At 36.6% G+C, this 16,970-nt stretch overlaps 1 protein-coding gene across 1 annotated transcript in view; it reads left to right on the top strand.

The window, feature by feature from the left end:
* Positions 1–4,622: 4,622 nt before the first annotated feature.
* skap1 (src kinase associated phosphoprotein 1) overlaps positions 4,623–16,970 on the top strand; it is a 54,292-nt gene continuing 41,944 nt past the window's right edge. The window contains exons 1-4 of the mRNA XM_036572820.1: positions 4,623–4,843; positions 6,390–6,495; positions 8,197–8,219; positions 9,040–9,150. Of these exons, the coding sequence (XP_036428713.1) occupies positions 4,804–4,843; positions 6,390–6,495; positions 8,197–8,219; positions 9,040–9,150 (280 nt within the window). The 5' untranslated portion in view covers positions 4,623–4,803. The remainder of the gene's footprint in view (positions 4,844–6,389; positions 6,496–8,196; positions 8,220–9,039; positions 9,151–16,970) is intronic.

Below are 16,970 nucleotides of genomic sequence, written 5' to 3'. Positions count from 1 at the left end.
CCTATGGTACGCCTTCAATCCATTACCTTATTAGCTAGGTAACTGAGAAGGACATATAGATGCTTTCCCAAGGTTTCTGGGATTGCCTCCAAAATTGCATGAGATGCATAAAATAGACCACTGACAGCCCATCGTAAAGAGCAACACATAGGAGTCTGAAACATGACAAATGTTGCGTACTCAAACTGCATTCTGAGGCAGAAACCAGTCATGGAAGACAGAGAGACTTGTTTGTGTACAAATAGTTGTATAGTTTGTTTTAGATTGTTTTAAGTAAATATTTTTATTTCTAAGAGGCCAAGCAGCTTTTTGAAAAGCTTTTGAAGCCATTGTTGTGTTGTATTCAGATAAAAGACTTGTCATTTTAGAAGAATGTGCATGATAGCTCTGTATTATGTCAGTGTTTTGTGCCCTGCTGAAATTTTCTGAGCTAACATTAAGCCAGTGTTTTCCAGTAATACTTAGGTAGCCTAGCCATTAAACTTGGTAAACATTAGTGCTTTTTGAGCATAATTTCTATTAATCAAATGTCTATGTAATATATCACATTTTGGTATTGAAATTGCATATAGAATGTCACAGCTTTTCTAAAATAATTTTATCTAGGTTAAAATATGGTAACATTAGCACATAAACATGAAAATTTAGCCATTAGCTGTATCTTGGCAATGTCTTTATGTATTGCTACTTTCAAAGTGTATCTCAAATGCATTTCAATTACAGGTACTTTCATCAAAACGTTGTTTTCTAAAGCACTGATTTTTGAGACAACACATACAGCAAGGCATCGAGGCAGCCACCTTCAGTTTTGGACACAACCCTAATGTTGATAGTTGGCTTTACACTGTTCTGCTATCAGAACTGACAAGTCAAATGAACCAGTGGGAATGGAGGAGAACACTCTAGAACATTCTTACAATCAGACACTGGTATAGCACACCAACTCAACGTTTTGGTTCATTAGTGTTTGTTAAGGACATTGTCTTGATGTGTTCTGGGCTTTTCACATATGTTTGTAAGACCAGTGTTAGAAGATAAAAAGATGATTTGTAACATGTGACCATTAGGGCTGTTGAAGAATGTTACTGGACCTTCCCAAGGACAATCACTACTAGTCACTAAATGACCTTTCATGGATCAATCTAGTACATTTATGGATAATATATTCTGTCCAGAGGTTCAATAACTAGTTTATTCACAAGAATGTTTGGTGATTGGTACAGAGCAACCAATGCTCTCTTAGTAGCTTGGTTTAAAGAAGTCAATGGTGTGAAGTAGAGTGAGACAAATGAAAGGTGACAGATCATTTTATCAGTGACAGATTTACTGTCTCATTGGCTGGCTTTTCAGTCTCTTCTACTAAGCAATGAAAGCTACATGTTTGTTCAGACAGACATACCCTCCCTTTCTTCCATCCCACTAGTAGAATAAGGCTAAAACATTGCAGTGGAAATTGGGAAGAGTTTGTCAATAATCCACTTAATCTGACCATTTATAAGTGTGATCTCTGATAATATCATTTAAAAAGCCATTTAAAGCCATTTAAAGCCATTACCATATAAATGATCAAATAAATGGAGAAATCTCAAAGAGGCCAATTCTAAATTCTAAAAGTCAAAAATAAGAGAAAATCCAAAATTATGGATCACCTCTCCTTGCTCATTTTTGGAAATCAAATCATGTAGTTTACTTAATATGACTACTTTTTGACTCGTTTCCAGGCTTCCCATTTTGTCACATTACAGTCAACTTAAGGCCATATCTTACATTTTTCTTGTGTTTCATTTTTTCCCCACAAGATCCACTTATGGCTTTTTTTCTATCAAAATTTAATTGAATTAACTGAAATAAACAGGCTGTTTTTGTTACAGTGCCTTTAAAACTGACGTATGTAAATGACCTGCTCTGTACTGCACTTCATTCAAAAAGCAGTTTGGGATGGAACACTCCTTATAAGTTCTGTGTGATGGGGCGGGGCTAGACTTTTGTAGGTTGAATAGATGGATATATGTAAATGTATTAATGTTTGTCACATCACAAAGTAAATTAATTCACAGGTTAAATCCATTTATGAACTGTACTTAATAACTTTATATGTGACTTTATAACTTTATACATACAAACATATATTTTCTGTGATGTGGAAACTTTATACTGTCCTTTACACAGTGAACTATCACCACTATGGACTTAGGTCATATCATACAGATAGTTGCTTAGATATAGTACCTTCCTATGGGTGTTTATCCTGTGTGTCAGCTTTCCGCTGAAGACCTATTCTTCTCCTCAGTTCCCCTTATTTGGGGTTTGGGTGGTAGCTTATACTGATGCCTTGGAAATCCCATGGACAAACTGTCATCCTTCAGGAAATATTTACTACAGAACCTCTTAAACACCACCTCAAACATCTTCTTACTGGTGCCTGTAGATTTATCTGCAAGTGTGGGAGAGGAGGAGGTTAATTAGCAGCAAACAGCACACTGAGGTTCAAAAGGTCAAGCCAGTAGCAGAAATGAGCCTTGGGCTTTGAATGCATTCAATGGAATGATATGTATCTGTTCCTTTACTCTTTAGTCTGATTAAGCAAGCAATGAAAATGAGTTTATTGATAGTAATTGAGTCTCATCGAATGACGCTAACGTTAAACTCTGGAAGTGTCCCAGTGCCTTCAAACTGACCCCTGCTCTCCAGAGGAGTGCACTGCCTGTGTCTTACAGTGTGATTTTTGTGGAGGAGGGTGATTTACTCAGATGAGAGAGTGGTGCCCCTCCCCCAAGTGAAACGCAAATGAAAAGGAATGCCAAGATGAAAAAGCCTGCGTCTCTAGATAAGCGAAGAGAAGAAAGGAGCCAGCGAATGGCAAAAGAGCTCTCTTGGGGAGATGAGAGGTGCTGATGGCAGTGTTGGTGGTGGGAGATCATAGCAGGTTCCTCTCATCAGCCCGAGACTGTGTTTGATACTGGGTCTTTGTCACCCTTTCAGCTGTGTATTGTTGGGCGGTGTAATCCCGGGCAGATTACAAAGGCTTCTTCCTTTCATATGACTACGCCCAGCAGGCAGGAGGCAGTGCTCATGGAGGGCTGGGAGGCCTTGCTCATTCCTCCCTTTTACCTTCAACAGGGGCTGTAGCTACAGGGACAGAGAGGAAGAGGTCAAACGGTCATGTCCTCTTCTTGGAATGCTACCCCCTCTACTCAATTCAGATTTGTTTTTCTCCTGTTACCACCCTGTACCTGTCTAACACTGTTCCTGATAAGGAAACCTGGGCTACTTTTTTTAAACCGTTATCTGACTGCTGTGAGTTTGGTGTAAAAAAAGCTTCACAATGTGATTATGGTGTGAATATATTTATACATGATATATGACTGATAAGTGTGATGCTTGTATTTGAAATCTTGACCCGTTCTAGTTATCAGTAATAAACTTGTTTGCATCTGTAGTCAGGATTTTTGCTTAATTTACCCTTCTCAATTCATGAGTGGGAAAATATCATAGTTCCCAAAATATGTGAAATGTAATACATGTAATAAATCTACCAATTTAATGTACATTACAGTATAAGAGTCATGTAAAACGTCAGAGGGACACCTAATACAAAAAGATTGTATACTCTACAGCATTGAACATTACAAGAAGTACAAGAATTTAGGTTATTCTGAGGGTCACTCTTATATTTATGTTTAATTTCTCTTCTGAAAAGTAAAGATGTGATAAGAAATATAGTGTAGCTTGTATACAAAAAAACAAGATCTACCTATGCCAGACAAATGAAACCTCTTAGTATAATTAGAACACTGTGCACTTAATGATTGGAAAATTTAAAGGGGAAGTCCACTGATTCAAAATTTCTGCATAATTAAATGGTTGAGATGTAAACAAAGTCATTCAGAGTGGTTTAGAGTGAAGTGGTTTATTGTAGAGAAACTTACTGCCTAAGATTTCTTTACGGTGGTGGTGATAGGAACCAGGGGTGACATATTGTACATGTCTATGTGTCTTCTGAATTTTTATGTGTAATGTTCATAATAGTAAAATGGTGGAAAATCTTAAAATAAATAAATAAATAAATAAATAAATAAATAAATAAAATTTCTTTGGGTAGCACTTTGCCCTGCATGTACCTCTCCATCATGGATGGATTTAAAAAATACCCTTTAGGTTAAAACCTTCTCAGAACTATCCTAAACCAATGTTTCATGCATCAAGTAACATATTAACAGTAAACATTTCATGTAATAAGTTTCTGTGAGGGAGGTTTTAGAGGCATTAAGTGCTTCAGAAGCCTGGTTCCTATCACTATCACTGTAAAGAATTCTGAGTCGTTAAGTTGCTCTGCAATGCACCATTTCATATGAAACCACTCAGCGTGATTGTGTTTACATCTTGACTATTTTATTCTGAAAAAAAATTGTTTGAATTCTGTGCTACCAGCCCCAGTAGGAGTAGCCTACGAACAAAATTCATGATAAATTTACCTTTGGAATTTTCTCACCTGTAAATGACACTATTTTAACACTAGGCCCCACTCTTGTTCCACAGAATCCCACATTTGTTTAACCAAACTAGTTTCAGTTTCACAACATCGATAAAGTGCTGTGCTCTTCCTCTCACACTCTGTAGAAGAGTGTGTGGATGTCTGCTATCACTTCACTCTTAGAAGCAGTGAGCTACGTTAGTACCGGTGAGGTATGCTGTGGAGACAACATTCACACTCAGAGGCCCTGAACCTTTAATTTTTTTTATGCAAAGAAATATAAGAAGACAGGTCAAACTTTTCAGTGGAGGCTTACTTTCAGAGCACTAATGGGGACGATTTCTGAAGATATCAGGAGACTTCTAGCAGGTACTGGTATAAGTCACTTTAACAGTGTCTTGTGAATATGCTTTTGTCAGTTCAAAAAGAAAAATATTTAATCACAAAACTGTACTAGGGCTGGTTCAGCGACGCTTTTGATTTAAACTTCAATCATTAGGGACGGCTGAATACATTAATGCTTGGTGAATCAGTGAAAACATAAATTAAGGCAGGCTTTTATTTTTTGAGCATCGTAGAAATTTGATGTCTGCTTAACATTTCTCATTTGCTTTCATAACTCTAATAATCACACTTCCAAATTCCACAGATTTTTCAAAATTTCTGCACAATCTGTTTTTGAGAAACAAAGTCATTCAGAATGTTTTGATGTCAAATGCTTTTCTAGAGAAACTTATGGACTCAGATTTCTTTACAACGCTGGTGACAGACCCAAAGACCAGGGGCCATGATGTCTACAACACAAATATAGCCAGTTTATTTACTATCCAACACCACCAGTGAACCAACACGTGTCTTCAGAGTTCATGTATGTGTTGTTCATAGTGGTAAAATAGTGGTAAATCTGAAAGAGTAAGTTTTCTCTAAGTATTATTTTGCCTTAGAACTTCCTGAATGTAGTACTCTACACTCCACTTAAAATATGTGTTAGGATGAAACCTGAAAATCTCAAAATTTACCAAAAAATGTCTCAGATATCAGGCAGCACATTCATAACGATTTCAGGTAACAACTTTCTGTAAGGGAGCTTTAGAGACATTTAACTCTTTGTATGTCTGGTTCCTATCACCACCACTGTGAAAAATTCAGACTTAGTAAGTTTCTCTAGAAAAGATTGTTTCATATCAAACAACTCTGAATAACTTTGTTTACATCACAAGAATGCCATTTAGCAAAACAACTGAAAAATTGGTGGAATTGTCTTTTAAAATACATCTTAAACATCAGTGAAAAAAAGAGTGGTATAGAGCCTTGACATTATGCGGAGGTTCTTTGAACTTTAAAAATGTTCTTCTTTACATGTACAAAACTGGTTCTTTAGGAGCCATCCATTTAAATGTTCTTTAGGGGACAAAAAGTGGTTCTTCTATGTCATCTCCTTAAAAACGCTTCTTACAACCTAGTCTATAGCCAGTGTAATTACCATTAGTTTCTCACAGAACAAGATCAGGCTATATTATTCTGGATTTATTGTTAGTGTGTTGAGAGCAGATCAGATGAAAACATTTTGTACTACCTGCTTTTCCATGAGGGTTGCCACTTGTAGATTAACATCTTCATTTTTCACACACACACAAAAGAAGCCACTGTCAGTTGTGCGTACTGACATTTATAACATTTGCATGAACCGGCATTTGCAACTTGTTCTTTTGGAGAGTTTTTGCATATTTTTAAGAGATATCATTTGAAAGGGAACATGTTTGTACATAGAAAACACCACAACTCTGGATCTGAACTGTATTTTTCCAGTCATGCATGTTTCCATTCTCTAATATGATCAGTTAGGTTCAGTTTTGCTTCCTCAGTTGTTCAGTGAATGTGTATGAATGTGTGTACATGTATGACCTTTTATCAGATTGTGAGCTGTTTGTCTCAAGCATTCTGCAGGACGAGAACCTCAGTAAGCATGCTCACGAAGCAAGGGAAATTCTTCTGAACAACTTTCGAGTCGTCCACAACAAGTAAGAACTTTTAAGGCTTTCAGAATTTGAACAGCCACATCCTTAGTGACTATCAAATATTAATGGCCATATTGTAAAAAAAAAGCCTTTGTAGACACATTTTAAAATCTAATGTCATTTGTTTTGAACTCAAAATTTGAAGTCACAATTTAAAAATGTAAATTTATCAAATTAAGTATTTGAAATTTAGTTTAAAAATCAGCAGGCTAATTGGAACTTTTGAGAAAAGACAATGTTTAAATGAAATGTGTTGAACAATAACACAGGAAGTTCCCTTCTTGCTTTGTTCTTCTTGCACAGTGATAAGGCGTACGCTTGCTGCACCAGTTGTGCTTGTCGTTGTGGTTTTGTGGCGTGTGGTGATGAAATAAGGGGTTTTATAGAACAGCGGAAGCGTTTTACTTGTTTCCACTGTAGAATTTAGCAGCCTACTCAATAATCCACACTGGGAGAGCATTTACAGGTAGAATGCAATAATAGGTTTAAGTTAGTTTTAAAAGGCTGAGCTTAAGCTTTGCAAGTGACAGGAAATGACAATATTTATTGTGTTAAAAGGTGGGAATGGGTTTTATTTTAAGCATAAATAATTCATAGCTGAATTGCTAACACTTTACCTGAAGGGTGTCTACATAACACATTCATAACATCTTACATACACATTCCACAGCATGCTTATAAATGTTCAAATCAACATTCATAAGGTATACATGTTTTACATGACATTAATATGGACTACCATGTCATTGTACTCATATATATTTTTGAAAAAATAAAAGTCCCCATTTGTGTTTTGAAAATTAATAATATTTTCAGTGAAACTCCTCATTTCTGGACAGCCAAAACAAAAATTGCCCTGCCAGAAAGTGCTTTGACACATTTTTTGCCTAGACTTTCAACTTCCTTTGAATTGTTTTTTCTTAAAAAAATAATTTTACACTTTGTTATTCTTTCTTCGTTTTACTCTATGTCTTCTTAAAATTTTAAAAGTGCTAGCATTTAAACCAAAGACAGTTCACTAAACTTAAATAACATTTTCTTCATAAATTTATAGACTCCTGGGTTAACCTTCTGTACAATCAAACTTTAAAGAATACAGAAAGTATAAAGGAGAAAGAATAACAAAGTGTAAAATTTACAACTGCTTAGGAAAAAACAAATAAATAAAAAAGTTGAAACTTCTAGGCAAAAAGTGCCTTTTGCACTTTGTTTTCAAAGGGGTCAGGTCTTTTTTATTGTGGCTGTCTGGAAATGAGGAGTTTCACTGAAAATAATATAGTTTTTCAAAATAAAAAAGGGCTCTTTTATTTTGAAAAATTTATCTGAGTCAAGTGTCATAGTAGTCCATATTAATATCATGTAAAACATGTATACTTTATGAATGTTTATTTAAACATTCATGAACCTATTATGAAGTATTTATGTAAGATGTTATGAATGTGTTATGTAGAATCATTACTTGAAAATCAAATATGCTCACTGTTGTGTCTCAAGTAACATCTTTTGTCAAATGCATAAAAAGTAATGAAAATATTTGGTCAACTGATTGTAACCATCCTCCAATAAGAAATAGCATCAGAGGCACATTTGAAAGTAGTTCAGCAGTGTGTAATTTAAAAGGCTCATGATGCTAACTTTAATTTCTTTTTGAGTAGATCTCTTTATCTCATCTCTTTATAATTCTGTTTAAATCTATCTTTGCAGAAATCCAGAGGAATTCCCTTACAGTAAGTGAACACTTGTTGTTGTTTTTGTTTTACTGGCTTTTTTTGTTCCATTGGCTTTGGCAGACAGATCAGTCACCAGTGTTGGGGGTGATGTGATATGAAATGACACATAGCAGTAGTGAAATTACTTTTTTTCTGTACCAAAATAATGTAAAATATTGCAGTTTAAATTCTTGTAATCACATTACAGTTACTAACGTATGAAGAACTATGCTACATATAGTGGCTAAAGATCGCTGTGCTGAAGAAGAGAAGAGCCCCAACCTGTTTCTGTTTCTTTGTTTTGAAACAGCATTAGTTCATTATAATTTTAATCATGCAGATGTCTTATTCAAAGGCAGGGATAGTGACATTTATCATTTACAAATGACATTTATAAATATTGGACTTTCCCTTGTACTTTCCAGTTGGTACATTTTCCAGGTAGCATTAACTAAACTAATTCCATTACAGTTTGAAAGACGTAATCTGAAATTTGTAATTGAATACTTTTTTGTATAACTCAACACTATCAGTCAGTGTAATGTACAGGGTTTCTTGATGAGAACATTTTTTTTTTGTATATTTTATTTACCTCCATCATTAATCTTCGTGCTCATCAAGCTCAGTGTCCAAATATTCACAGAATATTTCATTTGTCCAACATTTATATTAATTTATTCAGTGGACACTCTTTTCCAGAAAAGCTTACAAAATGTGCAAACAGTTTATGATTTAAAAGACAGCAGCCCTATCACAGCAATGTCCAGTTAAATAAATACAAGTGTAAACACTAACTCTGCTTACAGCTTTTATTTATTTATTCTTTTTTCTCCTGTAGCTGGAGGGGAGGACAGTTCAGATGACAACCACAGCTCTAGCCTGGGACGTTCTGCCCCTTCTGATGATCTGTCTGTGGCTTCAGACTATCAGGAGGACACTGCACCTGAATGTGAGTCCAGACCTCCTCATGTTGAGTGTGTTCTTTTGAGTGTGATGTAAAAGCTTGTACCTGTGCCAAATACCATCTTCCACTGATTCCTTTCTTTGGATTTCAAGCTTCAGTCCTACAATGCTTGACCACAGAGGAGTGTAGCAACTAGTAACATTTACACACTAGCTGTGCAGATGACCCTTCACCTATAAAATTTCCTGACAAAACAGCCATTAATACAAGTTATTAATTTTTCAGGAGATATTTCTGAGAAAATTAGATACAAGATCATCCACTTGTGTAAAGAAGAGGAAAGTCAAAGGAAAATAAGCTCCAAAATATAACTTTAAAGCAGTTAAAAATTTGTAAATGATACAGAGGAAATGTGAGTCCTAACAACCATACAATACCTAACAGACCATCAAAACTGTCACCATCAGAAAAACAACACTTAAAGCTTTCATCTTTGAGAAACAGAAGAAAATCGAGATCCACTCTTGAAAATTATATACCTTTTAATTAAAAAGTCAAAGGAAATTCAAAAACAGAAGTTTCCAAAGCTAGAGTTAAACAAATGACTAAAGGATGTAGAGAGAATGGGACTCCTAACAACCATACAGGACTTTGTAGACTACCAAAACTGTTGGAAAATTAGTGCTTAAAGCTAGAGTTTCAGTCCATCCTTCCACTGTAAGAAGACAATGCTATGAGCCTGTAAGGTTGTGTAGCTGCCAAGAAACCCTTACTGAGAAAATAAAACAGACAAAAGGAAAGTTACAAATCAATCACAGAAGCTGTTGATGTTCTCAGAAAAATGACTGGCCACATCAGAGTCCAGACCTCAACATTACTGAATGTGTTTGGGATTATTTGGATCACGAGTAAGACTAACAAAGACTAAACTTCAGAGGTGTGGAGATGTCCCTGCAGATTTCTGACTGAACTGAATTTCTGATGTCCTAAAAAGAATGGGAGCTGTAATATAGGCAAAGGGTGAACACACTACATATTTATGATATTATATTTAGTTGTTGAGGCTTCTGTGTAATTTTCTGTTAAGCATGTGTTTTCTGCTCTTCTGGCACTGAAAAATTAATAACTTGTACATAATGGCTGTATTAACTACAAATTAAATAAACGAGGGCTGGTCTCTGACTTTTGCAGTGCTGTACATGTAGTCAAGTAACATTTGGTTGAATTTCCACTTCTCTGCGCATTTTCAAATTCTGAAAATGTTACTTCTTATGTTCATTTGTGAGAAAGGGAATCAGCTTTTTACTCAGTTACACTATAATCATGAATATTTTGTAGCTAATTCTTTTTTATGCTGGTACATCTGCACTGCTTTCTGATTGGTCACACTTCTGACCTTTAGGGTTCTTTTAAAAGGAGAAGAAAATATGTTAACTTCAGTTCCTGTACTGACAGATGCTGAGGTTTCTAAGCAGTTCAGTTGCAGTTCTGTAGAGAGCTCAGTGCTTAAAGGGGAATTCCACTAATTTCTGTACATAGTTCAATTGTCGAGATATTTACTAAGTCATTCAGAATGGTTTGCTTTGAAATGCTTCATTGTAAAGAAACCTACTGACTTGGACTTCTTTACAGTGGTGGTGATAGGAACCAAGAGTTGCAAAGTTTACAGTGCAAATATAATGATTTTATTCACAATTCAAAACCACCAGTTAACCTACATGAGTCTTCTGAGTCTTTCAACAATAATAACAATAATATAACAATAATGATGCTAAAATAGAGGTAAGTCCAGAAAAATCATGAGTTTTATTGGAGACTATTTTGCCTCAAAGTGCATGTATATCTCTGCCATGAGTGTATTAAAAATTTGATTTAAGCCAAAAAAGATTGTTGCAAAACTATGCCTCAGACATCAGAACCATTTCTTGTAATGAATTTCTGTGAAGTAGCTTTTACAAGCAACAAACTCTTCAGACGTCTGGTTCCTATCAGAACTTCTCTGACCATTTTTGACTCGTCAAGCTCTTCTACAACCGAACATTTCACACCAAACCACTCTGGATGACTTTGTTTACATCAACGCTTGACCTTTGCCCAAGTTTAGAAAAATTGGTGGAATTCCCCTTTAACCTGGTACTTGACCTGGTACTTTTATATCTCTTTTTAAGGAGTCACTTTTTTAAAGGATGCTTTTGCTGTTATGTAAGGCCATTTCCTCTCAGACACTTTTACTTGACAGTTGTAGGCTATTCACCCACCTCTGCTTGAAAGAGTTTTCGAAACATGTCATGCAGTGGTGTTTACACAGAGCACACAAGAGCAAATCAGTGTGATTACAGTAGCAGCTGTTGAAGTAGTATGAGAACTGGATTAGCAGTAAACAGGTCAAGTTAAAGGTTATGCTATTCATTTAGCTGCCCTTTCTGATATGCATGTATGTAGTAAGCTGTATATGCAATCAAGTCATTTGAGAGTAAGCATGCAAGATGTACCTAGCCTCTTTAGCACATTAGGGAGCATTATCTTTGAAGGATGTGGGGGTTTTATTGGGCAGAGTGATGATAAACTACAGTGTGGTGGAGGTGTTTGGTAACAGATCACCCTCTAGTGGATTCCCACGCCTGTGCTGTGTGCCAGTGGGATGTGGAGAAGGAGAAGTGGGGGAGGAGGAGTGGGTGGCTGTCACTGTTGGCTGGGTAGCTTCAACAGAAAAGGAATGAAGAGCATCCTCTAGTGGACGAAAAACTGAAATGCTGTCATTGATGACCTCTGTCTGGCTCTGGAGGGTCCTTATGGCTTTCCAGTGGTATGCTGCTGGTGCTTTGGTGTTTGCCTATGGGTTTGCATATACAGGTTTATTCAAATGTTTGGGCACCCCCGGTTAAATGACTTATTTTGTTGTCTTCTTTTACACATCCTCTACACACTTCTGCACATTTTAATGCACAATTACTGTTTATTTGATGAATTTCACATACTGGAAAGAAAAATAAAACCTAAAATGTGGCCTGTGCAAAAGTTATAGTACATTTTATATTTTTTTCCCAACAAGTTAAACTTGACAATTAAACAGGTATTAATTAAACTAAAACTAAACTAAAATGTATTTAGAATACAATGCTGTTACATTAAATTTGCATTAAAAGTAAAGCATGTTTTCCTTCTCCTGTAAAGTTACCAAAGTTTTGTCACAACAACATATTGACAAACATAATAAACATGACCCAAGGTGCAAATGGAGAAGGTACTAATGAGTAACATGGTGAGGGAAGATGTAAAGCAGAGTGCAAAAGGCCGGGGTGCTTTATCTGTGCACAGTCTGGTGCGCTGACTGGTTTCTATCAGCAGAAACCAGTTTACAGAGAGGCTACGCTGGCTGTTGCTCCAGGCCAGAGCCATGACTGATCGTCGTCCCTATAGTTTCTCTCTTAGCAGCTGGGCCTGAAACACAAGCTTGTACCTGAGGGGCTGTGTCTGCTCCCCTCTCCACTGATCACTTATCTGCCACTGCAAGGCTTTTTTTTGGGGGGGTGAAGAGATTGCAGGTTTATAAAGCAGAGACATTCACTCCACCAGTGTCAAATTACAAAAAAAAGTTCAATTTGTATCCAGACGCCTGACATGGCAAATATTTTCAAACAGTTTTTGATTTCAGAACGGAAAAATGAGAGAAAGTAGGATGATGGTCCTTCAAAAGAAATCAGCTGCATGATCGAAGGGTCATACTAATCTGTACTCAGGTAGTAAATGTGGGGTAAAGACCCCCTTCCATGTAGTTAATTATAATATTGGAGATTTTAATTTTACAAATTATAATTTTACTCAGGTATGTTCTTCATCTATTTTTACCCAGTTACATTTTAGTCATTAACATTGAGTTACTAATTCCTTTTTGTGCATCGTGATTGGACTTTTGGGGTTTCATTTTAGACCATCAAAAAGAGAACAGCGGCAAAAACATTCATAGACACTGAATGTGCTAAGTTGTGCTGCACTTCTGTAAATCACTCTGTACTTAGGTAGTGTTAATAACCTGCTACTTTTGAACTTCAGATCAGCTTTTACCATTATCATTTATCATTATTTCACTGTAAGAACAATGCCTTCACTGAAATATGTTTTTATAAGCTATATCTGTTTAAAAGTATCTCTTTGCACAGTAATATGATGCTGTATCACCCAGGTGAGCATTATTTTTTCAACACATTCATTTGGTTCCTTTAAAATGTAGAAAAAAGTGTCAAAACTGTGTGTTCTTTTGATATGGCTGCAAAAAAAAGGAGCAGTGTAAGTCAAAGGTGGTAGCTTGTGTGGGGATTCACATCATGTCACTCTTTTAATAAAGATAATGACCGAAGGGGGCAAGTGCAGTTCAGGGTTCATGTTTAGTTCACCAATGTGGAATCTCACGCCGGGACCTTTGAGAAAATGTTTATGGACGTTTCGGAATTTGAAAAGCAGAGATGAATATAGTTATGGAAATCATGTTCATTCGCTTAAATGAGGGACTTCTTGGGCTTTTCAGTATTCAAATTCATTCATTTTCTTACCCATTTCAGACAGACCATGCTGAGAGCTCCCTCTGGAATAAAAGCTTGTTTTTTTTTGGGGCTTGATTGAGAGAAAAATAAATAAATAAAAACATAAATATGGTTTGATATCGCTGTATGTGATTTGAAGGACTCGATTGAGTCGATAATCTCCCAGGCTTATACATTCAGAGTAAGTCTATGATAATGCAGGGTAAATTTAGTTCAGACATTCTTTGACAGTGCTGTGATGTCACTGTGCCGCTTGTTTGAGCAGGAAGTTGAGTTTGTCTCTCTACTCTGAGCAGAGGACGAGGGCGCTCGGCTGGCTGGCAGGGGGAGTCAGTGTGATTTCATTTAGCAAGGACTGCCTCCTCATCTCCAGAGAGAGCAGCCTGACACCAGATTTGTTATGGCTGACAGGAACAGATGGGCGCTCCATTGTCAGGGCCCCTGTCTGTATGGTAATGTGAACTGAGTTTCACCCGCAGACCGCACAGTTGACCCGGCCGTGCCTGCAGCCTCTCCGCAACACTGTCTGGATGACAGCAAGTCCTACAGGCCTTGAGGAACCCTCTGTTACAGTAGATCTTTAGCGACGTAAAAGGTGCTGCAAAGGGTTCTGTGCACAATGACCTGCTTTAGCTTCCTTAAAAACCCATGTTTGAAAAAGATTTGTGCGCATGAAGAACCTTTTAAGGGTTCAAAGATTTAAGAGTTCATTAGGGGACCAAAAATGGAACCTTTATTCTTAATACTTTAGATACTGACTTGACCACATGAGAGGCAAAAACCCCAAAAACAGAGCTCTTTGGAGTGATGCCATTGAAGAACCTCTTTTGATTCCCCTTCAATGGATGGAACTCAAAAGCAAACAAGGTTCTTCTATGCCGTCAACCCTTTTTGGCACCTTTGTTTTTACGTTAACAGTGTAGCCTCTTAAGTTTCGATGATTTCCTTGTTTATGCTCCCTCTTTCAGTCAGTATATTGTAGACAGAGTGTGTACAGTTAGGCAGGTCATGGTGTGTTTGTGTGTGTGTATGTGTGTGTAGAAGTGGCTGGGTGGTATCAGACGCTGCACATGGCCGAGCCCCTTTGTGCTCACTGACTGATTTATGCTTTGAAACAAAAGCTCCTTCCAATGCTGTTATCTCAGCTCACAGTGGCCCAACAGCAATCCAGGAGAAACCAATCAGAGTGTAGGAAAGGAATCTCAGTTCTGCTGAATCTCTATTGTAAATTAGATCAAGATGTAAATTTGATTTTGTCAGAGGATTACAGGGCCTAAATTAATGGATGTGTTGGTTAGTGAATTGATTGCTGTAATTAATCCCTGGAGAGTTGAAAAGAGGTTTCGTCAATGACGTTCTTAACCTACTATGGCTGCCTATGTGTGCGTATGTAAACCTGTTATGTCATTTTCTTTCTTGCCGTCCTTGTTTCTTACCTTTTTTTTGGCCTTCAACTGTTATGCTGCCTTGCTAATCCCAAATATGTACAGTCATCTGTCATGCACTGAAAAAATAAATGCACAGTTTGAACACCCTTTGTCAAATTATAAGTTAGCGCATCCTCTACAGGGAACAAACTTAAGCTGCATTTTTGTGGTAATTTTAGTGCACAATTTTTGTTTATTTTGTTTTACATATTGTTTAACACATTAAAAAAAATAAAATGCATAACTTTTTTTTTTTTTTTTACAGATTTGACCTTTCTAAAACATTTAATTTAGTTCAGTAAATAAACAGTAAATTGTGCATTAAAATGTGCAGAAGTGTGTTCTCTGTAGATGATATGTAACTTTCCCTTAGAAAATCAACAAAACATATAATTCACTAGGGGCACTGAAACTTTGACATATCACTGTATTCAAAGACAACCTTTCATTTATTGAATATCCAGTCAAAACAGCCATTATGTCTCGACAACTAAATACAGTGTCAAATTTTATTTTTTACAGTGTTCAGTGTGTCCACCATTTGTCTTTATTACAGCTTCTTTTCTGCAGATTAGCTTTCATTTTTTTTCAAAGAAATGTGGAGGGATATTTTTGAACACCTCCAAGGTTCAGTCTTAGAAGGTGGTTACATTTTCTGCCTCTCACAATTTCAGTAATCCCAAACTCATTCAATAATGTTGAGGTGTAGACTATTGTTCTGAAATAAAGCAGCTTCTTTGTTTGGTCTTTTTCTGAGTAAGGGCTTCTTCACAGCTACACATCCTTTCAGACTCATAGTGTTGAGTTGTCTTCTCACAGTGGAAGGATGAACAGAAACACCTGTGGATTTTTTTCAGATCTAAAGCCAGACTGGAGCTTGATTATCTGTCTCTCAAAGATGAAAGCTTTAAGTGCTGTTTATCTGAAGGTGACAGTTTTGGTGGTCTATCAGGTCTTATATAGTACTTAAGTACTGTAGTATTGTAATATTGTATAGTACTTGTACTTAATGGCCATTTTGACTGGAAATGTAATAAGTGAAGGGTGGTCTCTGACTTTTGCACAGCACTGAATATAATATGTATATTTTTTATGTCTGTTTTCTCACTTTTGGTGATAATTGTGTTGATTTATGTGTATTCTTTTTTTTGCATAAAATATCTACATATTTGAATCAAGTAAAAATTACTGCATTTTTTTCCCTTTTTTTTAAGCATATCTGCAAAAGCATACAGTTAGCTCGTTTTAATGACAGGTCAATGTATAATGAATGGTGCATGTGCAGGCTGAGTGGTAGCTCTGATCTGCTGGTGCTCACCCTTTCAGGCTCTTATCAACCTCTAAACCATACGGTTGAAGCCAGTCTCTGTGCGTGGCCCGACTTTGAGCAGACCCTCTTCCCTCTTGTGAACTTTTGACCTCTGAGTGTTGTGCTGGTCACTTTATGACCTGTCTGAACTCTGTCTGTGGCTGCATTGTTGACCTCCACTCCTATAGCAACAGCACAGGTCAAATAAAGTTTCCCTGGATAGGAAAGGATGAGCTGCTTGACAGGAATATTTCACTACTGAGCAGATGTGAAGTTTCGTTTGTTATCTTTTTTTTTATTTTCTCCAACTATCCATGTGTCTATTCATCCATTCATTCTCTCACACCATGCTTATCCTTCCATCATTCGTAATTGCCCATTGAGCAATAAGGCGTTGGTGGAATGTTAAATGCTAAATATTTCAGTGGCAATGATCCCATCTCTTCTACTCTTCTTCTGTCCTGCTACTTTTCTTCAGCTTTCTTTCTCCCCACATGAATGAATGAATTGGAAACTAAAATATATTTGAAGAAGCAAACATTTTGTGCATCACTGCCATATGGGTTCAGAAGTTCAGTGCACTCCAAG

Source organism: Colossoma macropomum, unplaced genomic scaffold (assembly GCF_904425465.1).
Source record: "Colossoma macropomum unplaced genomic scaffold, Colossoma_macropomum, whole genome shotgun sequence".
NCBI lineage: Eukaryota > Metazoa > Chordata > Actinopteri > Characiformes > Serrasalmidae > Colossoma > Colossoma macropomum.
Note: the sequence above shows the minus strand (reverse complement) of the source record. Positions and strands in the feature narration are given on the sequence as shown.